The 27,706-nt window shown below is 40.1% G+C and overlaps 1 protein-coding gene across 1 annotated transcript in view; it reads right to left on the reverse strand.

Annotated features, from left to right (window-relative positions):
• Positions 1 to 7,706: 7,706 nt before the first annotated feature.
• The window catches only part of LOC132820301 (retinal guanylyl cyclase 2-like), a 49,486-nt gene continuing 29,486 nt past the window's right edge, over positions 7,707 to 27,706 (reverse strand). Inside the window, exons 10-19 of the mRNA XM_060832324.1 lie at positions 24,806 to 24,955; positions 23,065 to 23,213; positions 22,748 to 22,911; positions 16,975 to 17,167; positions 15,975 to 16,149; positions 13,794 to 13,892; positions 11,117 to 11,211; positions 10,932 to 11,017; positions 10,733 to 10,817; positions 7,707 to 7,877 (exon numbers count right to left, since the gene is read on the reverse strand). Of these exons, the coding sequence (XP_060688307.1) occupies positions 7,707 to 7,877; positions 10,733 to 10,817; positions 10,932 to 11,017; positions 11,117 to 11,211; positions 13,794 to 13,892; positions 15,975 to 16,149; positions 16,975 to 17,167; positions 22,748 to 22,911; positions 23,065 to 23,213; positions 24,806 to 24,955 (1,367 nt within the window). The remainder of the gene's footprint in view (positions 7,878 to 10,732; positions 10,818 to 10,931; positions 11,018 to 11,116; positions 11,212 to 13,793; positions 13,893 to 15,974; positions 16,150 to 16,974; positions 17,168 to 22,747; positions 22,912 to 23,064; positions 23,214 to 24,805; positions 24,956 to 27,706) is intronic.

A 27,706-nucleotide genomic window follows, 5' to 3' on the forward strand; every position in this document is an offset into this window, starting at 1 on the left:
ACAAAAGCATCCTGTAATTGAATCAGCGATTTGCCATGAATGTTCTCAGAGGTTGGCACATGTCAGTGCCAATGTCTATAGGTATGGGAAGCATGTGGCCAGTGCTGCTGAAGTGTCTCGTGATAGCTTTATGCCTGGCGCCCAACTTGGAGGCTCTTTGGAACAAGGGTTGAGCTGGAGTGGCCTAGTACCCGCTCTGACCTCCATGTTAAGAATTCTCAGCATCAAGTTTGCTTACAGCAGGTCGTAAGAGAGGAAACAGAATATTATTGAGTTGAGGTGTGCAGTCATTAAGGTCATTTACAAGGAATAATCCCCATTCATAGGCAACATTCAACTTCCAGACAAGAGTCTTGCCCCAGTGCCAAGAGTTAGTTAAAAGATGCAACAAGTTGTAACATTGAGCAACAAGAAGCAACAAGAAACAGGAAAGAAAATAGTAACAGGAAGAGAATGTTATCTTCACATAAGGATGCACTTGTCAGAATAGTTTTATGAACAAACATCCACTATCCATTCTTAAGAAATGTTGAGTTCAACATCGCTATCTGTATATCTTAACAATCAACAATGTTCAAGAATTGATAAAAACTGAAAGAATTGCAGATGCTGGAAATCAGAAACAAAAACAGAAATTGCTGGAAAAGCTCAGCAGGTTTGGCAGTACAAATTCTGATGAAAGGTCACCTGAACCGAAACGTTAACTCTGATTTCTCTGTGGAGCATCTGTGGAGAGAAATCATAGAGTCATCGAGATGTACAGCATGGAAACAAACCCTTTGATCCGACCTGTCCATACTGACCAGGTATCTCAACCCAATCTAGTCCCACCTGCCAGCACCTGGCCCATATCTCTCCATACCCTTCCTATTCATGTACCCATCCAGATGCCTTTTAAATGTTGCAATTGTACCAGCCTCCACCACATCCTCTGGCAGCTCATTCCATACACGTACCACCCTCTGCATGAAAAAGTTGCCCCTTAGGTCCCTTTTATATCTTTCTCCTCTCACCCTAAACCTATGCCCTCTAGTTCTGGATCTCCGACCCCAGGGAAAAGACCATTAGACCATAAGACGTAGGAGTGGAAGTAAGGCCATTCGGCCCATCGAGTCCACTCTGCCATTCAATCATGGCTGATGGGCATTTCAATTCCAGTTTGTCTATTTATCCTATCCATGCCCCTCATAATTTTGTAAACCTCTATAAGGTCACCCCTCAGCCTCCAGGAAAAACAGCACTAGTCTGTTTAGCCTCTCTCTATAGCTCAAATCCTCCAACCCTGGCAACATCCTTGTAGATACTTTCTGAACCCTTTCAAGTTTCACAACATCTTTCCAATAGGAAGGAGACCAGAATTGCATATAATATTCCAACAGTGGCCTAACTAATGTCCTGTACAGCCACAACATGACCTCCCAACTCCTGTACTCAATACTCTGACCAATAAATGAAAGCAAACCAAGCACCTTCTTCACTATCCTATCTACCTGTGACGCCACTTTCAAAGAGCTATGAACCTGCTCTCCAAGGTCTCTTTGTTCAGCAACATTAAGTGTATAAGTCCTGCTAAGATTTGCTTTCCCAAAATGCAGCACCTCACATTTATCTGAATTAAACTCCATCTGCCACTTCTCGGCCAACTGGCCCATCTGATCAAGATCCTGTTGTAATCTGAGGTAACCCTCTTTGCTATCCCCTACACCTCCAATTCAGAGTTAATGTTTCGGATCGAGTGACCCTTCCTCAGGACTTGAGCTGTCGGACCTGTTGAGCTTTTCCAGCAATTTCTGTTGTTGCTCAAGGAATTAATAGTTTTTGATGACTGCTTTGAATTAAGTTGACTAATCTAGATTTACTGCTGCTTCTTCGCCTTATTTGTGCTTAATAACATGAAAATGATGCTCCTGTAAAAATACCTTCATCAGTTCTGCACTCCCAACAGGCAACCATTGTTGAAGGGAGCCCAGAAATGTGGTCAGTCTGCCCCTTTGAACAAGATTGTTTTGAGGCAGTAAAGGATCAGAATACTGTACACTGTATGTGGATTACCCAGTCGCCACACATGCATGTCATCTTTAGGTCCACCACTAGATGGAGACTGCTGTTCAAGAAAATGAAGGGATCACAAACCATATTTTCTTCTCGTTTACATTTACTGAGAAAGTTTCCGTAAAAAGTAATGGACATCAGGTGAGAAGGCCAAATTATCAGTCTATCCGTGACTGCTCTGAGGATTCCTATCCTTTGAAGATGGTTTATTAAACCTTAGAGTAAACGTTTCCACCCCCCCCCCCCAACAGCAATGTATATTGAAACAAAATCTTAAATTGCTGGAAAAACTTAACAGGTCAGGCAGCATCTGTGAAGTTCTGAAGAAGGGTCACTGGACCAGAAACGTTAATTTTGCTTTCTCTCCACACCCACAGATGCTGCCTGACCTGCTAAGTTTTTCCAACAATTTCTGATCTTTTATTTCTCCGATTTCCAGCAACTGCAGTTCTTTGGATTTTTTTTTTGAACAATATATATAACATCTATAACAGAATAAAACACCCCAGGATACTTCACAGGAGTGATATAATAAATGAGCTATGAAAGCTAAGCCACTCAAATAGATCTTAGGTCAGATTATTGGAAGTCTAGTCAAGAAGGTAGATATTAAGGAGTGTTTTTAAAAGAATTGTGAGGTAGTGACACAATGAAATATCAAAATGCTTTTCCAGTTTACAATTAATGCAGTTTACAATTAAAACCAGGGTTGTACAAAAGATCAGAATTACAGTAGCATTGATATTGCAGGGAGATGTAGGTCCGAATGAGATTAGAGGGACAATGGGGCCGTGGAAGGATTTGAAGACAGCGTCTTCATTTTTAGTATCTTCCTGAAAATACAGCACTGTGAGTTTAAAAAAAAAGTAGAGAAGATGTGGAACAGGATATAATGTGAGTTAAAGCACAGGCAAACCGAATTTTGAATAGCATCAAGCTTAAGGTGTGTTGAATGTAAGAAAGCAGCCAGGAATACGTTGACGCCATGTTGAGGTCTATGGTGAAGAACTGTCAGGGTAAAATTCTGCAGCTATGCAGTGAAATATAAAGATGAGCGTTTAATATCAGCTCAACAGAAACAAGCCCCTGAGGGATGGGGATTGACTGAAACAAACCTTCTTAAATTTGAGCTCCCCATCAGTTACGCTGATGAAGAGGTGGTGGTGTAGTGGAAATGTCACTTGGCTATAACAAAGGCCTAGGGGAATACTCTGCAGACATCCCACCATGGTACAGAGTGAAATGTGAATTTAATAAAATCTAAAATTAAAAATTAATCTAATGGTGATGATGAAACCATTGCTCATTATTGATTGTTGTAAAAATATGTCTTCATTAATGTCCTTTAAGGAAAGAAATCTGCTGCCCTTAGCTGATCCAGCCTAAATGTGATACCTAAAACATTGCAACATGGTTGACTCTTAAATGTCTTTTGAAATAACCAAGCAAGCCAAACATCAAACCTCCCATATCAAAGAAAAGATCAGGAATTGGAAAAATCTCCCAGCGCCAAACTAGGGACAGGAAGTGACACCAACAAGTCAGTGTTCAACACTATTCATACCCCTCAGAAAGGCCATGTCCTTATGCAGCAAAGCCTGGACAACATACAGGTTTTGATTGGTAAGCGGCAAGTAACACTGAAGTCACACAAGTACCAAGCAATGATGATCACCAGCGTGAGAGAATTTAACCATCTTCCCTTGAGATTAATGGCCATTGCTATCACTAAGTACCCCCTGCTGTCAATATACTCAGGATTGTTGCCAAACAGAAACTAAATTGGACCAACCACATGAACACTTTGGCTATAGAACTGATCAGACATTAAGAATTCTGCAATGAGTTATTTACTTCCTGACTCCCCAAAGCCTGTCTAGCATTTACAAGGCACAAGTCAGGAGTGTGATAGGGCTTTTGCCCGAAACATCAATTTTCCTGCTCCTTGGATGTTGCCTGACCTGCTGTGCTTTTCCAGCACTACTCTAAGAATGGATGAAGCACCAACAACACTCAAGAAGTTTTACACCATCCAGGACAAAGCAGCCCATTCAACTGGTACCCCATCCAGCACTTTCCATGTTCATTTCCTTTTACTCCCATCACTCAGCAACAGCAAGGTCTTCCATCTTCAAGCTGTACTGCAACAACTAAACAAGGTTCCAGGGAGCACCTTCCAAGCTCACTGAGAAGTTCAAGGGCAGCAGATGGATGGGAACACCGTCACCAGCAAGTTCCCCTCAGAGATGTTTAACATCCCGACTTAAAACTACACCACCATTCTTTCACTGTTGTTGGGACAAAACCTACTTTCCAACGACATTGTGGAATTATCTGCATCCCAAGGAGTGTAATAGTTCAATGTTGCAGCCTTGCTCTTAAAACTGTAATGTTTCTGTCATAGTGTGTGAATTGCCCTGTTATCATCAAACATTCTGCTCACACTCCTTAGCAGGAAGAACAGACAGCAGCCTACTATTTCACTAGAGAGAGGTTGCAGAACTTCTTGATGCAGGGGTACTTGGGTGAGCTGGTATATGAACCATATAAAGTTAATGTGCAGTTTATTAGGAAAGCAATTAGATGTTTATTGCACTAGGAATGGCTAGAAACTTATTAATATAAAAGTAGAGAGGTTCTATTACAGCTGAAAAGGATGTTGTTGAGGCTGTAATGATGTACTATATACTGCTTCTGATTCCTTATTTGAATAAAGACTTATTGCTTTTGAAGCAGTTCAGACAAAGTTCTAATTTGGAGATGCCCGTGTTCAACTGGGGTGGACAAAGTTAAAATTCACACAACACCAAGTTATAGTCCAACAGGTTTATTTGGAAGCACTAGCTTTCAGAATGCCATTAGCTTTTGGAGTGCTCCAGAGCAGAGCTCCGAAAACTAGTGCTTCCAAATAAACTTGTAAACCTGTTGGACTATAACCTGGTATTGTGTGATTTTAAACTTCAAACAAAGTTCAACCAACACTTTTTTTTGGGATGAAAAGCTTATTTATGAGGAACAGTTTGAGCAGGTTAGACCTATATTCATCCTTCATGTTTAAAATGACCTGAATAAAGAATCCTTGCTTCATGATCTTTGGGTTGTCTGTACATTCATACTTGATGTCCCAAGCAGTAATGGGATACAGAAGGAAAGCTCAGCTGAGGTCCAAACTACTGTCATAGAATCATACAGCATGAAAACAGACCCTACAGTCCAACTTATCCATGCCAACAGATTTTTAAAAACTGAACTAGTTCCATTTGCCTTGCATTTGGTCCATATCCCTTTAAGCCTTTCCTATGCATATACCTGTCCAAATGTCCTTTTAATGTAGCTGCCTCTACCACATCCTCTGGCAGCTCGTTCTATACATACACCACCCTCTGTGTGAAAAAGTTTCTCCTCAGGTTCCTTTGAATCTTTCCCCTCTCGCCTTAAACCTACGCTCTCTAGTTTTGGACTCCCCTATCCTGGGAAAAGACCTTGGTTATTCATCTTATCTGTGCCCCTCATGATTTTATAAACCATCTATGATCTTATTGAATGGTGTAACAGGCTTGAAAGATCAAATGGCTACTTCAGCTCCTAAGTGCTCAGTCCTATTCCAATTCTTTTTTTGTTTCCAATGATTGGTAACCTTAATGAGGTACCAGAAGATTAAAAGTAGATCAGCAGGATTAGGTTCACATATGGCAGTTGCACACCTACGTAAGCTGCTGATGACTATCAAAGGAACTATACTGCAGTGAGTGACAGATGTTCCTGTAAACCTGAGTGATGACACCAAGTGAACCAATTCATATTGGATTCTGTTTACAAAGCTGTGCAAATATTCTGCCACCTAGCAATGGCTTTTGAATGGTGTTGCTAAGAAATGTTTTTTCCCTCCAGCAGTGTCTGAGTAAACGTTGTCATGTTGATTTCCTAGACCTTATCATAATGGAAATCTATTAAATGAGTAGTGTTTAGACAGTTGGGAGCACCTGAGTACATTAAAAAATTCTGTGTGCAAAAGGAAGGCAGATGGCTCCTGGAGAGGTAGAAAGATTGATCTAACAAAGTGATTCTGATGTCATTATGCAGCAAACTTTCACAAATGTCTTACAGCAATCAAGACCTTAAAATGGTTGTAATCTATCTATGTGTATCACGTACATTATCGGGTCTTCCTTGATGGCTCTGTTGAGAAAATCACTGGTAAGCCAAAACTGAGCCATACAATCAGCAGAACTTGGGAATCAATGCCTGGTATGTGATGAAATTAAATCATTTAAACTGGAAGTAGATAGGGTATTCTACAAAAAGAAAATGATTGTGCATACTGAAAACTGAACCTTTGCACAGTAAATGCTGGCAAGTCTCAGCGGGGCAAACAACATCTTGAGAACAAGAAATAGACAAATGTTGCACCTTAATGACCTTTGTGAAAGCTGGAAAAAGATAAAGCTATAATGGAGGGTAGGAAATAACGAAAGGGGATGACTGTTATAGGGTGGAAAACAGAAGAGATTGAATCACAAAAAGAATAATGGTGAATGGCAGAAGTTGGTTTCAACACACTTTGTGTTGTGGAGGTAAACTAAAAACACAACTTTATTCAGGGTCCCATTTCTCACTGTTATTACCCTGCTGGACAGTACTGGTTGGCAAAGGGCTGTATCGGAAAGGCTATGATGATCTGACAGTCTGATAATCTGGTGACCCTCATCATGAGGCTGAACCATGAAGAATGTCTGATTGGACAAGATATAGCAGGATTGGAATCACCCATTGACCTATACCACAGTGAGTCAGCAACTTCAAAGAAAGCCGGGGAAAGGAAAAGTGAAACTTTGGGGGAAGGAAAGAAACAACTGCATATAACTGATTTTATTTTACAAAATTACACAGCACACAGACAAGTCAGGGTAAAGGTAACAATGGTATAATACCTGAATTTATACAATACCAAAAAATACTGTATACAACTCAGCATCTAGACTTCAATGCACCATTTTCTGGAATATAGATGCAAGGACAATGAAATTGATGGTATTTCATTTTACATCACATCAAGACTACCAACACCTGCATTGGTACATAAAATTCTCTTCAATCTATACCAGAGGAAGTCTCCCTCTGATTGCTGTTCATAGTGGAATGGTAAAGACAAGTTTAAATAGTGTGCTACCACTAGGAATTCTTTCTACAGTTAGAAAATATACACATATGCATACTTGACAATTTTGCAAAAGATTTGTGTGATGCTATGTATGTTCTGGGATTCTTACAATAATATACATTAGGATTTTTTTTCAGGGTTAATGTCACTTTATAATGACATGTAGCACAAAGGCCTTGAGAAAAGTAATTTGCCATGATGTTTGGTGTTTGGAAAGCTTCCTAACAAATAAAGCTTACCCACAGTTGGATGAAGCTTTAGATATTCTGAAATCTTAGATTCAAGCGCAAAAAGTCTCTGCTACATGTTGGATTTTTTTCTTGTTTTTATGTGCTAAGGTGAAAAGCCCTTCATTCCAGCAATATTCAGTCACCAAATTTTTACATTTGTCACTACTAAGGAAAATGGGCATGAAATTGAGTTTTAGACTTTCCTTCAAGATTACTTTTAGTAATCTACCTCTGATTTATCTGCTGCAGTAGTCTTAATACTACTAAGAATAGCGTTTCAGAGTGTCATTGTTAATCAGATGCAGCCTCTTAATCACTGGATGAAGATTAAGGTTGCCATCTGTGAAGCTATCATGGTTCTCCTGTTGCATGAGCTGTGCTGCCACATAGTGCATGTATGTTGCCTTCTTCATAGACAGGTTATTTCCTTTAGGCTGTCAAGGCTAGAAGTAAAGGTGAAAACAGGTTAAACGTGAAGCTCACAGTACACCACCATTAGTTCAACTAACACTCTGCTTTCATTGGTTTTAGTCATTGTCTAAAGTTTGGCATCTTAGACTTCCTATAGAGTGGAAGCAGGCTACACAGCAAGTCCATACCAACCCGCCAAACAGCATCCTACCCAGATCCACCCCATCCCTCTAACTCTGCATTTCCTATGACTATTCCATCTACACTATGGGCAATTTAAGCACAGCTAATCCATCTAACCTGCACATCTTTGGACTGTGGGAAGAAACCAGAACACTCAGGGGAAACCCACGCAGACACAGGGAGAATGAGCAAACTTCACAGAGACAGTTGTCCAAGGCAGGAAATGATCCCAGGTCCTTGGCACTGTGAGGAAGAAGTGCAAACCACTAAGTCACGTGTCACCTCAATGTGGTTCTTCCTAAGGAAGCTCATGACTTTGCAATACGTTCCACAGACTTAATATATGCTAATGCAACAGTAAGAAAAACCTGCATTGTTTTGCAACTTCAGGATGTTCCAATTGCTTTACAGACAATGAAGCACTTTTAAAGTGGAGTCATTGCTTTAATGTAGGAAATGTGATAACTATTTTATGCATAGCAAGATCCCACAAAAAGTGATATAAGATAGTCAGAAAATGTTTTGGGGTGTGGTTGAGAAATGCAATGCAACACAATGAGATGTCACTGGAGATTATGTATTCATGTTCCTGGACTGGGGCTTGAGCCCTTTACCCTCTACCCAAATCCAAAGGTGCTACCACCCAGTAACAGTCTATTGACTCATTGGTTAAAAATGCAATAAGGTAGAAATTTGCCCTCATAGTAAGTGTGCTGTGAGTGTAAAAGAAGCTCAGTGAGGGTTGGGTTTAGGAATCATGATTCTGCATTGAGTTTATAATGATATTATTTACTTGATTAATGCTGGGATATGGCTCCAAATCGTTGAGTATCAGCAGATTATTTGATTGAGCTGTGGTTGAGTCCCAACTTACTTCATTGCCTGTAGTAAGCTACAGTCCACAGACAGTGATTGGGAACAGAAACAGCTGGTATTGTCCACCCTTCTTAAACCAGTGACATGTATGCTAGCTATGCCAATTCTACCATCATCTTGAGTGAGGCTGGCTAACACAGCATGAACTGGAGATCCAAATGTCTCAATCTGTGTGGCTCAAGCTTATTAAGTATTATGCTAACCCAGTAAACCACTGGGTTTATTTACTTTCTTCCTCTCTTGAAAGCAATCAGAAAGGATGATCCCATTGGCCCTACTCTAGTGACTCAACCAAGTGTTCGTTCATCACATATCAGTCAACACAGTGAGATTACAGCATAATGTTAGGACCTTAGGAAGTATCATAGCTGTATCTAGCATCCACATATTTAATTTTGAGCAGGAAACATGACCTGAATATTTTTCCAATGTCGCAATGTTGCAGCTTTCCTGCCACTGACATCCTCAATGTTGAGTGCTTTTGGTGCTTTTTAAAAGAATATAACAGCTTCAGGTTTGTTCCAAAGTACTAAACATCAGAATAGACATTATATACATCACTACCATGGAATCAGATGAGTTCCAATGATATAACATTATTAAAATACAATGATAAAATGTTATATACTTTAAAGGAGATGACAGTAAATAAAGATAGAATGGTTTCAGATAAGTTTGAGATTTAGGGTGACCAGCCATCTATGTTTAAGTGGGATGGTTGGGTTTTAGGATTGGACAATTATTAATAATCGCTGTTGTGACAATACTATGGCTTTAAGAGGTGTATTTTGTCCTTTTTTAAAATGAGTTTTTTTTAATAATCAAAACCACATTACATGTGGGACACAGCACCTTATGCTTGCTTTTGAATAAGAAAAAGTTAGGTTCTAGGCTATCTCCTTAATATACTTGAATGGGGGAGGGTTTGTCGGGTCCATAACACTGTTTGATCAGACACTAATACCTAGAAATTGACACTGATCATATAAGAGGATAAACATATTACATATTCAGAAGATATTCCTTTATCTACTTATACAGCTACACTGTCCATGGGAAATAAATAATAGAAAAGCAATACACAGGGGCAATGTTTACCCCTGGTATTGCAAGCTGTCAAAAAGAGGAGACTAATTCAGCTCCAGATACAAGAATAGAACACGGACCAATTTATTACCGTCCACTGTCATTTATTCCTGAGTAGTATAGAGTTGAAGTAAAGAGACTGATTTTAAGCCCCCAGCAGACTTGAAATGCATGGGCCTACACATGTAAAATTGCCTCCACAAATCGATTGCCCTTTTGCTCTTGCATTCCTACATGTTGTTACCATAATGGTATTGAGGAAAGTTTGGATTTTTACTGTAGTGGCCTCTCACTCTTCCCAGCCATTGCCCCTTCGCTACCATCTCATTTGTCTGTCTACACCCGCTGTGCTTTATCTGAGCACTGATGATAATGTTTGTTCAATCTAATTTTCGTTTATTCGTTGCCATTGTCTGCCCTATTCAGGCATTTTTTAAGTGAAGCCCAGATATAAAAATGCCAGGCCACCAATGGATAATTAATCTGGGCTACAAATAATAATCATCAGAGAGATTCAGTTCTACCCATACCATCTACCCAAAATTCAGTCACAACTAAAATTCCAATCTGTGCCGTGCCTGCCCTTGAATTATAACCTAGAGAAAACACCTGTGGTGATCATATATAAATGATGACTGGAATTTCTTTTTATTGTAGTCATTTGTAAAATGCCGAAGTAAAAAGGAAAGTACACAAGACCGAGATCGTTAGACATTAGTGTACACACTAATACCTGGATACTTGCTTTTTGCTGTTTTTGTGCTTTCAATTGTTTGTATCTTGCCATTTCTTCCATCTGCAAACCATGAGTACTTTGCCTGTGGAAACAAAACAGTGAATAGTGGGGTGAGGTGAGTTAGCGACAGCAATATTTTTGCTTATCTGTGCTTCATTTGCAAATGTGCTGGTCAGGCTCTGATTATTTTGCTTACCCTGGTTTCAATTCTGGAGGTTTCGGTAATGGCTTGGTAAAACCTTCTTTCCCTACCAGCCAGTAGGTCTGCTCAAAGCCTTGGCCCTTTCAAACAAAATGGAAAATGATATCTGAGTGTTTTCTCTTCAGTAGCACTGAACACAAAACGTGGAAATTCTCAGTCAGGATGTAGGCTTTGCATACCATCAGCTCAGTTCGTTCTCTAGGCTCCAGCTTATAACCTTCATTCAGACTTATAAGAATTTTAACAGTTGTGTGATTGACATGAATGCGATAAGCTGTAAAGATAGACAAGTGAGTCAATATCATTTTTCTGAGATGTCACAATCAGCTATAGTATTCCTTGAAATAAGTTATACCCTCTCATGTGGCATTCAACATGTCTATCATATAACCTCAACACAGGCAGCAATGAAAGCAAGATAGGCTGACTGTAAAGTTACAAAGTGATATTAATAGATAAGTGACTGGACAAAACTGTGGCAAATGGATTTCAGTGTGGGTAAAAATAAGGTTGTCTACTTTGGGCATAAAACATTAGAACAGGATGCTTTCTGGAATATGAAGATCTAGAAAAGGTGGAGGTTCAAAGAGACTTTTTGACTTCAGTATATTGATCATTGGAGTTTTGTTGCATTGGCTGGACAACTGGCCTATGATGCAGAGTGATGCCGACAGTGTGTTTTCAATTCCTGCACCAACTAAAGTTATCACAAAGGACTATTCGCAATTTGTCCCCTCACTTAAGGTGTGGTGACCTCAGGTTAAACCATCACCAGTCATCTCTCTCTCTCTCTCTAATGATAGAGTGGGACTATGGTTCTCTGTGACTATGGCTACTTTATCATTGAAGTTCCGTGAACAGTTACAAAAGATAAAGCACAACAGCTTATGAAGGAAGTTTCCTTTTCGTCCAAAGGAATAGAAGACGTCCCTCTGCTACAAAAGCCCAGTTACCATACTCCTGGAGTCTTGAACGGTTTGAGATTCCATATCTTTCGAAGGATATATTGGTTGTAGTGTAATAGTGCAGAAAGATGTCATTCAGCTATTCCAGTCTGCAGTAGTTCTTTTGAATAGCAATCCAGTTAGCATCACACACATCTGGATACTTCAAAGGTTATGGGCCCTGACAACATTCTGGTAATTGTACTAAAGACTTATGCTCCAGAACTTGCTGCACTCCTAACCAAGCTCTTTCAGTATAGCTACCACACTGGCATCTATCCAACAATGTGGAAAATTGCCCAGGTATGTCCTGTACATAAAAAGCAGGGCAAATACAACTTGGCCAATTATCCCCAATCAGTCTACACTCAATCATCAGTAAAGTGATGAAGGAGATCATCAACAGTGCTATAAAACAGCTCCTGCTCAGCAATAACCTGCTCACTGATGCTCAGTTTGGGTTCCGCCAGTGCCAGTCAGCTCCTGACATCATTACAGACTTGGTTTAATTCAGAATTCTAGAGGTGAGGCAGAGAGTGACTACTTTTGACATCAAGGCCTTATTTGACTGATTGTGGCACCAAGGAGCCCTCATAAACCAAAGTCAATCAGAGGAACAACTCTCCATTGCTTGGAACCACACTTGGCATAAAGAAAAATGGTAGTATTTACTGGAAGTCAGTCAGCTCAGTTTCAGGCATTTCTGCAGTCCTCTGGGGTAGTGTCTTAGACACAAGCATATTCAGCTGCTTCATTAATATTCTTCCTTCCATCATAAAGTCAGAAGTGGAGATGTTTGCTGATGATTGCACAATGTTCAGCACCACTTGCAATTTCTCAAATAGTCCAATTCCAAAAGCAATGAGACCCAGACAGCACGCATGTTTGGCTGATAAGTGGCAACTAACATTTATGTCATGCAACACCCAGGCAAAGAACATCTTCAATAAGAGTGAACCTAACCATTGCCCTTTGAAGTGCAATGGCTTTGCCTTCACTGAATCCAGAGAACAATTAGGTGTGGAAGCAGTCATTGATTTTTCCCAGTCTTGGCCAGGAGATGAGATATAATATTTCAATGCTGCCAAGCTAAGCTTAACCTTCTCAATGGGGGGAATATGATGACCCCATTTCCCCAGCTTCGGAAGCAGTGAGAATACACATAATTGGATGCATAGAGACTCCAGGCCCCAAGTAGACAAGGGCATTAAGCTCAGGCAGTAACCCTGCTCTCTCAAACGTCCTTAATGTGCTCAAACACAAGTGCACAGTGGGCCCTCATTTGCACTCCCATACAAATTGCCAGTTGTCAAAACTGGATTGTCCTGGAGCAGGAACCCGAGTCTATGTAGCCATTGGTTTTGTCAGGCACGGAGCATTCTGAGTGACATGGTCTACCTTTGTCACGATCTCGCCCTCCCACCCAGGCACTGCGGCTGAGCCATGAAAGGAGTAACCAAAACTCAAAATACTCAAAAGCTTCAAAACACACATGGAAATTCAATGACAGCTGTAACCAAATGGAGAAAAGTAATTCCCTTCACCCATGATCCTGCCTCACTCACAAAGAGTGTAGCTACTATATCTTTATAATGCTGGTCGTTCACAGTAGGCAAGGAAAGAAAGTTTGTTGGTGAATGGGCAGAACCTGGGGTCCACCCCAGTTGCAGCCCATGAGGCAAGAAATTGTGTAATCCTATGTGTAATATACTTTTCATAACAGTGTGTATAATGTATAGCATTGTATTGTAAGATTCTACTAGACAACCTCAATCTTCACCCTCTACTTTCATCTTTCCTTTCTTAATGATGAGAAGCCAATGATAATGTATAACAATGTATTTCTTATTTACAATATTCCGTGTTTCACACTGAATCATTTCTAGGTAATGATCTGAAGTTGGTTACTCACGTTGTCCTGTGGATTCCATGCGAGAAGCTGTAGTGACTGTATCTCCAAAGAGACAATACCGTGGCATGGTCAGACCCACAACTCCTGCAACAGATGGCCCTACAAAAGGCAAAGTATCATCATATCTTCTGTAGAAGTGAAAGACATGATTTAATGCTGTCCAATTAATAGCTCAGACATAGAGGTTTTTACAGCACAATTCCCAATTCTAGCTATTCCTTAACTGTAAAGTCTGGTTTATTTTCTGGCTTGGTCATAGCTCTGTGTTCTTCATATATTTAAAAGTTAGTATTGGCAAACTATTCAATGATAGAAAGTATCACAGGGGATGAGAATCTTATCCATATGTAATATTTGAGCACATATGCATTTTCCAGCAGAGGTTCCTGGATGAGCCATCAGGAGTGGGATCTACAACTGATTTCCATTTGTCCCTTCTCTCCAGCCTATGGGCACAACAGCTGCACTCTTATTTACTCCTTAGTTGAGATGAATTATCTCGACATCAACCGAGTGTCAAGAATTGAGCAAGTTTCCCACTCCTGATACAGTGATACTTTAACAATTCAACCATTATTTCAACCACAGACCCACCAGCAAAAAGCAGGGGTTAGGTGTTTGTGGAATAATTTTGTGTCTTTCTCCCCTTCTTCATCTTTACTGATAATGACCCTGCATCGTAGAATCATCCTCAGCATTCCTTTCCTAATTATTAAGGCGTGTGTAGCCAATGCCAACATGGACACACTTCAATCTACTCCTGCACAGACTGCACTGGTAAGTTCACATCTCCACAACAGCACCTTCTTCACTAAAATACATTTACTCCTGTGGCAATCCTTCCACCTTCTTGCACACACTGAACAGCATCTTGGCATTCTCATGGGCTGCAATTGAGGTGGACCACCCTTCGCCCCAGTTTCTGCCCATTCACCAAATCAAATTTGATTTTCACCAGCCCAAAGAAATGTCAATCAGTCAATTTATATACAGTCCAACTCATCCCTGCATCTGGGTGAAAAAATCCTCCATTATAATCAGTCTGACAGGCCACAGCAGTCTCTGTTTTACCCAGAAAGTGGAGCTACAGCAGCCCCTGTTTCACCAGGTCTGTGGACCAACAGCAATCTCTGATTCACCAGGTCTGAGGACCTACAGCAATCTCTGGTTCACTAGGTCTGTGGACCTTTAGCAACCTCTGTTTCACCAGGTCTGTAGACCTACAAAAGCCTCTGTTTCACCAGGTCTGTGGGCCTGCAGCAGCCTCTGTTTCACCAGGTCTGTGGAGCTACAGCAGCCTCTGTTTCACCAGTTCTGTGGACCAACAGCAATCTCTGATTCACCAGGTCTGAGGACCTACAGCTATCTCTGGTTCACTAGGTCTGTGGACCTTTAGCAACCTCTGTTTCACCAGGTCTGTAGACCTACAAAAGCCTCTGTTTCACCAGGTCTGTGAGCCTGCAGCAGCCTCTGTTTCACCCAGCCTCATACTTTTTACAAGCATTCTAAACTCTCTCCTTCTGGTGGATTCCTGAACTACCTTTTGCTGTGCCTGACGTCATTCGACTTCATTTTATAAATCCCCTGCGTTTCTTGGAACAATGGGATGCTCCATTCTGCCATGTTGTCATGAGGTTCCAAAAAGCTCAATCTGATGCAGGAACCAACAAGTCACAAATATTGATGTTAATGGAATAGAGTAAACCCAGTATACTACTGAGCTGAACTTGTATTGAAATGTTTTCAGCGATCATTTCGGCAGGAGGTGAAATGTCCACTGACATCAGTGAACCAAGGCTCAGAAGTTTGACTCTACCCTGCTATGATTATATTGGCAGCACCACTTTTGGTCCTGGCATCTGCCATTCCATTGCACAAGAATAAATGTAGCCAATTGTTGATGCTTCATCTTTGCTAAACAGCCTTACTGAACTTTCAACATCATTTGCTAATGGTTTAGCTGTTCATACTGATTACAGATAAGTGAAACACACAAACATATCTGACAGCTTTCACCTTCAGTCATCAGCAGACACAATGTGATTCAATAATTCTGATGAAATGTCATGTTGGCTCTGTTGTTCTCCACAGATGCTGTCTGAGCTGCAATTTTGTTCTTATTTCAGATTTCCAGCATGTGCAAGGACTTGCTTTTCTACAGTTCAACAGTGAGTGCCTTACCTGAGTGCAGTCCTATCCTTATTCGAACTGGCACATCCGGCATATGCCTCATCTTAAAGGTGCCCACCGCACTCAGGATATCCAGGGACATGTTTGCAATTTCAGCTGCATGCCTGTTACCATTCCTTGTTGGAAGGCCAGAGACCACCATGTAAGCATCTCCAATGGTTTCTACCTGTGTGCCAAACAGACATGTTAATGATTTTCAGATTTATCTCTCATATCCTTAATAGCAAAATGTCTGTAGGTTAGTGACAAGGTTAAAAGAAAAAACAAGACTTGCATTTCTATGGTGCTTTTCATGACTCTCAAAGCGAAGGTTAATTAAACAATTTTTTGACATGTAGGCACTGTTGTAATGCAGCAGCTGATTTGTGCTCAGGATGTGCATTTGGGTAAATTCAATGTTAAGGTTCAGTATGCAGCTTGGTATGCAAGGTTTATTCCTACATTAGTTCCACCTTTAAGGATCCTGGATGCCTTGAGTCAAGGCAAGTCAGTTTCTCATAGTAAGGCAGAGGAAATCTAATCTAAATATGACATTCACAATATTAAATGTAGGAGAATGGGTCTGGGTGGGTTACGCTTCGACGGGTTGGTGTGGACTTGTTGGGCCGAAGGGCCTGTTTCCACACTGTAAGTAATCTAATCTAATCTAAATCAAAGATAGGTACACTTTAGCAAACCTCCTGCATTTGCCAATAGTTCGATGTGAACACTATTAGCCAGAGTATAAAGACAGGCTTGTACAGCTCTCAGTGAGGAAGCAGAGTGCAGGAGATTGAAGTGATGGTTTGGATTTATGTACAACTTCTCATCTGTCAACTCCTTTTGTCAAGATCTTGAACCCTTTCCTTCTTCCCAAATGTGCAGAAGTACAGAATTTAATAATGGTTGAGGAAGAGGGAAATGTGCAGCATTATTGGGACTATCGTAGGTCAGTAAATTTGGAATTAAAGTTAGGCCCATTAATTGACAATTGTTATCATTATTTACATACCTTGTAGACATCATGGTTTTCTAATACAGCATCAAACAGTGTGTAGAGATCATTCAGGAGGTCGACCACTTCGATAGGTTCACTCATTGCTGATATTGTTGTAAAACCAACGATGTCACTGAAGTACAGGGTTACCTGGTCAAAGTATTCAGGCTCAACAGTGCAGCCAGTTTTCAGGGACTCTGAAACTGATCTAAAAGTCAAACATTTTCTTCTTATCCAAATACCCAATGTGCAAGATGTTGACAATATTTGCACATTCTGACAAATAAGAAAAAATTATAAGATACAACCTGCCATCCACGGGAAACTAAATAAAAGACTAAGACAGTATCAAACTCAAAGAAAAGACACATAATTATGCAAAGATAGATGGCAGGCCAGAAGATTGGACAGAATATTAAAAAAAAGCAGAGAACAACTAAAAGATTAAAAGGGAGGAGAAAAAAATTAAAGGTATGACAGAAAATTAGCTAAAAATATAAAAAACATTTCTTCACACATTTTAAAACAAACTAATAAATTAAGGGTTCTTCCTATGGGAAATGATTCTGGGAAATTGGTAATGAGGATAAAGAGAGAGCAGACAAATTGAACAGATAAGTTACTTTGCTCTTCACCAGACAGGATACAAATGATATCCCAGATACAGCTGTAAATCAGGTTTTCCAAAGGAGGGAGAATTTGTGAAAACTATAATTACCAGGGAAGTAATACAGTCAACATGGTCCTCCCAGACCATTGGGTGGCTCACTCATTAGGGAGAAACAACTGGTGGTTGTTTAACCTAAGGATCACCGCATTTCAGGTGAGGGGAGAAGGGAAGTCCTTTAAACAGTGCGGGAATTACACTCACACTGTTAGCAGAACTCTGCATCACAAACCAGCCTTCAGGCTAACTGACCTAACCATTCCTGGTATGAGCAGTAATATATCAGCATGGATAGGAGATTAGCTGGCTAACGGAAGTAGACAATAGGACTAAATGGGTGTTTTTCAGGCCATCAAGATGTCACTAGTAGTGTGTCACAGGGATCAGTACTGGAGCCTCAACTCTTTAGAATTTGTATAAATGATTTGCATGAACAGACCAAAGGTATGGTGACTAAATTTGCTGATGACACAGATAGCTAGGAAAGTAAGTTGTGAAGAGGACACAAAGAACCTACAAAAGTTAAGTGAATGAATGAAGATCTGGCAAATGGGAGGAAGTGAAATTGTCTATTTTGAGAAAAAGAATAAATAGAAGTATGTTATCTAATTGGTGAGAGTTTGGGGAACTCTAAAATACAGAGAGATCTGGGTGGCCTAGTGTATGAGTCACAGGAGATTAGTATGCAGCTATAACAATAATTAGGAGAGCCAACAGAAAATGCTATGCTTTTTTTGTAAATGGAATTGAACATGAGAATAGGGAGGTTATACGTCAATTACATAGGGCATTGTTGAGACCACACTCCTGTTTGCTGTACTTACAGAAGGATGATAATGTATCAGAAGCTGTTTGGAGAAGGTTTACTAGACTAATACCTGGAATGACTGGATTGCCTTATGAGGAAAAGTTGGACAGGCTAGTCCTGTATCCACTGGGGTTTAGAAGAATTAGAGGTGACTTAATTGAGTGAAATAAGATACTGAAGGGACTTGACAGGTGGATAAGTAAAGGATGTTTCCTCTTGGGGAAACTAGGGGTCATCATTAAAAAGGGGTTGTCCATTTAAAAGAGAGATCGGAAAAAATGTTCTCTCAGAGGTTTGTGACTCCTTGCTCAAAAGGCAATGGATGCAGAATCTTCAAATGTTTTTAAGGCAGAGTTAAATAGATTCTTGATTACCAAGGGGATGAAAGATAATCAACAATATTCAGGAATGTAGAGTTTAAATTAAAATAAGATCAGATATGGTGGAGCCATGTTGAATGATGCAACATGCCTGAAGGGCTGAGTGTTCCTTGTTCGTATGATGTTGTTGGTTTACAATATGGAATGGCTTAACTAAGCTTTATCACACTGTGGAATTCTGAAGGGTTTCAAATAATTGTTTGAAATGTACCGGTATACGCTGAAGAGAAAAAAATGTTTTTTTTAAGTAAAATAACCCGTTAAAATTTGCAGGCTATTTTCTCTCAGATCAACAAGGACCTTGGTGTAAAACATTGCTTTCAGACCAAGATCCTCATGGGTCATAAAATAAGCTGGAAAGACAGACAGCCATTCATCCAAGCTGTGCTTTGGTTTGATACAAAGTTAGAAACTAAGTGAAACTTTATGTTCCCATGAGACTGATAAGAATGAAACTAGTCACAAAGCACAAGGGGACTCAGATTTAATTCCTGGATCAGAGCTGCAGACTTGGGAAAATTCCCAGCTCCTGGCCTTAATCTTAACCCTAACTCTAATCCTAATCCTAACTGTAACCCTAACCTTAACCCTAATCCTAACACTAACCCTAATCCTAACCTTAACTCTAAGCCAAATCCTAAACTTAATCCTAATACAACTCGGAGAAAGCATCTTGAGTAGTTGGATTTTCATCCAGGATGGGATGTGATGATAGAGTCAATCCCAACAGCCACATCAAGAGTCCAGAGGCAGCCACAGACGCTGCCACAAGTGGACATGGCTGTGGAAATAGCCCACTTCAATAATCTGGATTTTATCACAGCTGGTAAAATAGCCAAAAAAGCTGAAAATAGCCACATACATCCAATGCCCCATTTATGTCAACCTATACTTCTCTATCCATTTCTTTTGGCTCCTCATACCTCTGTGCTAATGCATGTCCATCTATTCACCCACATAACACATTATAGCCCCTATCAAAATTTAGGCCAACCCATTCCTTCACTTAGCATTCTTTGTCCTCCATCCCAAATCACCCATTATTCACCATGGGCTAATCTTGGAACCCATCCATGCCAAAATGAAATATGACAATGTATTTAAGTGTCTATTGATGAATTTACTATTCACAAAATGCTCATTGATTAACACCCATTCACTATGTCTAACTTCTTTCAGTTACATAACCCCTTTTAAAAACAAACATTCATAATCTTAGCCTCATTTCAATGACTTTAGAAGCACTTGGAGCTGCTAATCAAAATGTGAACAACAGACATCCCACTGTGAAAAAGATAGGTTGTAAAATCAGCCATGCAGCTTAATGAAAGACCTCAGACTGAAATAGAAAGCAGTGACTTTTTAACACTTTTCTCAAACACTGCAGACACTTCTTCATAAACTGTCTGCATTGTTTGAGACAAGTGTTGAAATGCAAAGTCCAGGTGATTTAGGTTTCTTGACAGTTTCACAGTTTACTTGGTAGCTCTGTCGATGGCTTGGCAGCTCCATTGAGTTTATGTACTATTACGCTCAGTTATACCTAAGTTTAATAATTCCAAATGGCATTTGGCATCTCCCAAAGACCATCTTTGCTTCTATGTGTACCAGGATATTTACAAAAAAGTAACTTAACTCTCCAAGTATCCCCAGCAGCTTTAAACATTCTCCTGTCTAAAGTGTACAAGTTATATTTCCCAGTTTCCTTTTAAAAATTAGACCTGACTAATGGAAGATACAGTTTTATATATGTAGCACCTTTTGTGAACTATGTATGTCCAAAGTTCAACGTCCTCCATTAACTGAGACGATGTTTGAAACAATCAGCAATGGTTAAATCAGCACAATAAAGCTTGCAAAATTTTTATTGTTTAAAAAAATAAATTTGATGTCTGCCATGGTGGGATTTGAGCCTATGTCTGCAGAACATTCCCGATGAAGGGCTCCTGCCCGAATTGTTGACTTTCCTGCTCCTTGGATACCACCTGACCTGCTGTGCTTTTCCAGCACCACTCTAATCTTGACTCTAATCTCCAGCTTCTGCAGTCCTCACCTTTGCCCAGAACATTAGCCTGGAGTTCTAGACTGCTGGCCTCGTGACATAACCACTGCACCACCACCACCACCACTGCTGATACCATCTCACTCAATTGACCACTTACAAGGATGTTATACCATGGGGTAAACCCACCTGCTCAATTTAAACCAGCAACATAGAAAAAATTTGTCCCGTGCAGTAATCTGTGAAAATTCGAGAGGCCAAGAACTATTTAAAGTAAAAATTAACAACTTTATTTCTTAAAGTATAACAAAAAATAATTAACTAACAACAATTTGCAATTCCTTCCTCTAACCTATCTTTTACTTTCCCCTCTACAGTACTGGTCTGATAAAAATCCCTATTAAGAATTACAAAACAAAACTTCTTATCTCCAAACCAGGCAGCTTTCAGTTTTCTCTGTATTCCTGTCTTCTTTTCTTCTTCTTGGAGATTCTGCTTCACAGGTTACTGATTGATAAAATACCTTTAAGAGAGCTATTTTTCAGGTGGTCTTTACATGCTGGTGATGTGGCAGTTCGCCTCTCAACTGTTCAATTTTCCCTGGTCTTATACACCCAAAGCATTAGATTGTGCATTGGCTTTCAAAATTGTTAATATACTCAATTCATCTGGATTGGAGTTTGGTTTATTTTGGGGGGAGGGCCATATAATTTAAACTGATTGGCCTAATTCGAATCTGTTTTTGTCTCCAGACAACCAGCTACTCTAACTGCTGGACCACATGCTACATTGTACCTTGTTAAGAACACTTGGTGCTGCCAGGTAGTTCTACTAGCTTTCAACTTTCTTAAAGGTATAGTACACCCACATCTTCATAACAAGGCTCAGTAACCCAAGACCAGTTGGTGGGGCTTCCTCCATCTCCTGTAAACTTTAAGACAAATTCTGGCTGGGCAGATAGGTGACAAAAAGTCTCCCAATGGATTTTAAGTACCTTTATATCATCCAACCCACTGATGGGGGAGTGTCAAATCCTATATGTATAACTAATGTCTTTGTGATTACCAGGGATACTTATTGCTGATGAAGGGCTTATGCCCGAAATGTCGAATTTCCTATTCCTTGGATGCTGCCTAACCTGCTGTGCTTTAACCAGCAACACATTTTCAGCTGTGATCTCCAGCATCTGCAGACCTCATTTTTTACCTACTTATTGCTTATGACTATTCTCAGTAAATCTGGTAAAGACATGAGTGTTTAATTTGAACGCTGAGTATTCGCTCCCTTTTTGTCATAATTTTTGTGTCTGAATCTTTGAGTAATGTCTCAGAAGTGGAACATTTTATACTCTGGTCTTGTGTAACGTAGCTAGCTGCAGTGCTGCTTCCTATATTTTGGCCAAACAATGTGCCTTTGCTGAACACCTGGAAAAGCATCTTGTGGCCACCAGTGTGTATCTCTTTATTTGCTACACCTCGTATTTAAGTCATGGATAAATTCACCTCCACACAATAAGTGGACATTTAATATGAGTGAATCGAGACAGTGAAGGCTGGTAGGTTAATCAAACATGAGAACCAACGACATTTATTCCTATTCTTTCCTTTCCCAACATCCATAAACATCTCCCCATCAACGGGATTCAATGAGTCATCATCAAATGTGAGAACCTTGGTAAATTTTCTCTTCTCTATTACCCAGGTACCCTGAAGTCAATTGCACAGCTCTACACCTTGTGGAAATAGTTCATCCAGCATAGTCTTCAGATGTAAAATCAGAATTGTCCACATCATCATGTGAATTTACTTCTGCCACTTATAAACATTTTACAGGTAAAATAGACAGGGTGAAATAAGTATGGAAATCTCTGTCAAGATTTGGGGTTAATACATAGTAATGTGAAAAAAAACATGATTTAAGATCATACTCACGGAGGTAACATCTGTGTCAGAAGTTTCTCTGTTTTCTGCTTTTCTATTTCTAATTCTTCAGTTCGTTCTCTTATGAGATCTTCCAAATTACTGGAATATTGTTCAAGCATTCTCAGCATAGAGTCGATAATATTGGTTTTTCTACCTTTGTTGATATTCCTGAACTGCACAAGTGAAAACAGATATAAGTATGCAGGTTACATGAACAGATTGTGATTAGCATCCAAAGAGGTGAGGGCATGAAGCTGGATTCTACGGTTGCAATTAGTTAGCTAATGAGACAGAAAATATGATTAGGTAAATTGGTAAAATCTTACATTATCAAAGACTTCATCAAAGGATGGTCTTCTTTCAGGTATTTCATTCCAGCATTGCCTCATTAGCTGGATACACTCCATGGGAGCATGGTCTTGGGTAATAATAGGCCTGAGCAAAGGAGGGGGCTTTTTTACATTCTCGATAATTTCTGGAAAAGAATAGTTATAGATAGTTAACATAATTTTAACAAAATTTGCTAGTTATTTCTTCTTTTAAATTTGCTCATATGTATGATTCTCCCCTCTTCTTCATTGAAGACATTGACTCATCCTGAGTTAAGTTTAACAGAATCCAAAGGAAAAAAAATTGCAAATGCTAGGTTCCTGATAAGAAACCCCCTGAAACTACAGGTCCGTCCATAAAGAGAAAAGGGAGGCTCACTGTTCAAATGTAACTTTGGTCAGAACTGAAAGCTGAAAAATAATTACATACTTTAGAAGTATCAGAAACAAAGAACGCTTTCTCCTGGGCTAGAGGCTCAACTGGACATTTCTTGATTTTGCATTGTTAAGTGGAAAGAAAGATTTGCATTTGTCTCGTGCCTTTCACAACTTCAGGACATTTTAAAGCACATCGTAGGAGAAAGTGAGGACTGCAGATGCTGGAGATCAGAGTCCAGAGTGTAGTGCTGGAAAAGCACAGCAGGTCAGGCAGCATCTGAGGAGCAGGAGAATCAACATTTTGGGCATAAGCCCGATACTACTGAAGTATGTAATTATTTTTCAGCATTCAGTTCTGACCAAAGTTACATTCGAACAATGAGCCTCCCTTTTTGTCATTATGGACAGACCTGCATTTTCAGGAGTTTTATATCGAGAATCTAACATTTGCAATGTCTTTTTTTCCTTTGGAACCTGTAAAACTAAACTCAGGATAAGTCAATGTCTTCATTTGAGAAGAGGGGAGAATCACACATATGAACAAATTTAAAATAAGGGCTTATGCCTGAAATGTCGATTTTTCTGCTCCTTGGACGCTGCCTGACCTGCTGTGCTTTTCCAGCACCATACTAAAGCATATCGTAATCAATTAAGTAATACTTAAATGGAGTAAAAATGGCAGCAAATTCCAACAAACAGAATGTGATAATGACTTGATTTGGACTAATGGTTAAGGGATAAATATTTAGCAGGACAATTCCCCTGCTCTTCTTCCCAATAATGTTGGGTAATCTTTGGGCACATGTTGGTTTTATGTCTTAACCTCAAGGTAGCATCTCTGACTGTGCAGTTTTCCTACTCTACTATCCTGGACAGTCAGCCAAGATTGTGCTCAAATCTTCTCAGTGCATTGTGAATCCAGCACCTTCTGACTTTGAAATAAAAGTGCCATGCACCAATCCATGATTCAGCAATCTGCAATACTTCCAATATTTTCTATTTTTGTTCCATTTTGCTTTCCCTCCCTTATCTCAGTCAAGTGCATTTGTCATTCTAAAATTGAAAGATTATTTAAACATTGTAAATATGAAGCTGATATGAATTCATCCACATCAGAGATCACACACAAATACTGTTTAGGTCTGGTCAATGGGTAAGAGTTAGGAGTAAGAACTTTGGCAGATTTTAATACCTTTCTAGAAGAGTTAAGACCCATTGCAGCATCAAGCCACTACCTGACTGAGAGGAGTCCTTGGATTAAGATAGTTCCTTCATATCTCATTTCTATTATGCGCAGTACATTTATCAATTAAGACTTTGGGAAGCCTATACTTTACTTTCACACAAGGAACCCTCTTACCTTCTGCAGAGAGATCAAGCATGCAGTACGGTGGACCTCGTATTACCACCTCTTGCATTATGATTGCGAAACTATAAATGTCGCCCTTGAAAGTACCATTCATTAAAGGATTAGGCTTCCGTAGTATCTCAGGAGCAGTCCAAAGGAATTCTGCAATAAAATTAAAATTAATTATTTCAGAATTGCAAGATCGAAGTGTCAAACACATTTTTACAAATCAAAATGGACTATCACCTGTGCAGCTCAATTCACTCAATCACAGCAAGGGTGGTATTGCCTTAAAAGGATGCCAAACCAATTAAGGAGATGTTTCCAGTTATTCAGAATTTATGTTATTAGGCTTGTTCTCATAGACACGTAGTCATTCAGCTTGGAAACAGACCCTTTGGTCCAACCAGTCCAGGATGAGCATAATATGGGAGACACTGGCTTAACTTCAGTGAATTTTTTAAGTTTATTGGGGAAATTTATTAAGTTTGTTCAATGAAGTTGCTTATTATTGTGAAGAGTTCAAACACTGTCTACTCCTAATTCAAATTATGTGAGCTTTTGTTTCTATCGTTAAGAGTGAATTTTTCCATTTCCCAATGAAATGTTTTGGTAAATGAGGATTGTGGCACTCAGTTCAACATTAGTCAGGCATCTTCCGATCTTCACCTCATAAGCCATGTAACTATCCTCTTGGAGACCGTTCTTGGGGAACCATGTGAGCACTGGTGCCATGTTCTCTACTCAGCCATAGACACTGTAAAACAGTCCTCACATTGCAATTCTTGATCTATAATATTCAACATTTGACCCAAAGGCAAAAAACACTTGCTCCAGTATTGCAGACAGGGACAGAGAGGTGTTGGTTGATTGGATGTTGGTGAGGAAGGTAGTCCTTTTCCAGGTGACTATCAAAAGGGGTTACACCACCAGCCAAAGCCCACCTTGACACAAATTACTAGATCAGTGCACTGTCTCAGTTGAAGCAGGATTCCCAGTGGTGCAGGAGGAAGGTCTAAGTACTCTTCAAGGGTAATTTCCACCATCTTCTCTCTGCTACCTGCACATACAGGGGCTCCACTCACTCTAAATCTGCCATTGGACATGCATCTTCCCAAGGGTCATGGACTGCAATCCACACTGTTGTATGCATTTTGTGCACTCCACCTCAACCTCCAAAACTTCAAAGCTTCCCTTCCCTCTGTGCTTCCTACGCAATATCTCACCTGAAAGCGTTACTACGACATGCTTTTATATTCACTTAATTAGACTCAAACCCTCCCTTTGTCTCATTGAAGAAAAAATTGGCCCAAATCCTGGATTGATGTCTCAGCAGCATCCCTGCAGGGCTGACCATAACCCAATCAGCAGGTTGCAAGGACCAAAAATCCCCAAACTCTGGTATGACCAAGTGTCTGCTGACCATGGTCAATGCTGTGGATTGCAATAAGGCAGGCTCCTTGACTGATTTTAGTAGTATCTCCAGACTGACTGTAGCCAGCTTTCATTGCATCCTTTTGACTTTCACACATGGCCAGTTGCTTGAAACACATGTTGTATGCTTGTTGGCACATGGTGTAGGTGTGACATTGTCATAGCATGGTGCTGCACAGCATCCCCTACCTAACTGATTGACTGTTTAGTGTCCCAAATGTCACAAACATCTTGCTTCTCCCCATGCAGGAAAATAAACAGCCTAAGATTCTGGAGCTAGTAACTAAAAACTGACTGTATATCGCTGTACCAACACCACTGCTCGGTCTGTGTTACTGATGGGACAGGATATGTCCAGGAATAGTGATGGTGGCATCCCGGTAATTGATTCTGTGATGGTTTTTGCTTGACTAGTCTGTGAGACAGCTCTCCCCAGATGATAGTAAGTAGAACTTTGCAGGGTCAACAGGGCTGTTTCTGCTGTTTCCTTTTCAGGAGCCTGGGTCAACCTGAGGTAGTCCACCTGGCTTCATTTCTTTGTTGAAATGCCATAGCAGTTCATACAGCTGAGTGGTTCAGTAGGCCATCTTAGAGGACAGCCGAGGGTCAACCACATTGCTGTGGATCCGGAGTCACATATAAGCGAGCCCAAGTGAGGATGGCAGATTTCCTTCCCTGAAAGGCATCAGTGAGCTAGGTGGGGTTTTTTTTTGCCCTGAACAATGGCTTCATGATCATCAATAGATTCTTAACTCGAATACATTTATTTTTCCTCGAATTCAAATGCTACTATTTGATGTGGTGAGTTTTGAACCAGGATCCCCAGAGCATTAGCTGATTTTCTAAACATTAATAGTCTGGTGATAATACCACTAGGCCATTGCCTCTCCCATGCACTCATGAGATCCCTGTGGTCATAGGAGCAAAACACCACTCTGTGTAGGTGCATGAGATGCATGACTGCCTCGGAAGGCAAAGCAACTTGGCAGAAGCAGGCAAGTTATTACAGTCCTTGAGCTCCAAAGTAAAATGTTGAAGTGCTGAAATGGTGTGAGAGTTATTTCAAGAGTAAATATGATGATGCGTTGAGGCTGATGGATTGGTGATGTTGTAAGTTGTGGATGAAAGGTTGAGGAGAATGGGGCTCATGGAGCAGGCAGTGACGTTGTTCTGAAAAAGCAGTTTCATGAGTACCAGGACAATTGGCAAGCTACAGCCACCAGGTGTTAATTCTGATGTACATGTTGAGAATTGCTGCTCAGTAGAGTTACTCAGTAGAGAGGAGATTTGGAAATGGCTTATAAAAAGGCCAGTTAGGCTTTCATGAGGTGCATATACTTGGAAATACAGTGTTTGCTGCTTAATGGTGAGATTCTGAGGTCACCATTTAAGTCTTAAGAGTAAAAAATTGAGAAAAAGCTCTCGATGTTGAGAAACTAATATTTTCATTCTCACAATATTTTCCCAACTTTCTCATCA

The sequence above is a fragment of the Hemiscyllium ocellatum genome, chromosome 11 (assembly GCF_020745735.1).
Source record: "Hemiscyllium ocellatum isolate sHemOce1 chromosome 11, sHemOce1.pat.X.cur, whole genome shotgun sequence".
Taxonomy (NCBI): Eukaryota; Metazoa; Chordata; class Chondrichthyes; order Orectolobiformes; family Hemiscylliidae; genus Hemiscyllium; species Hemiscyllium ocellatum.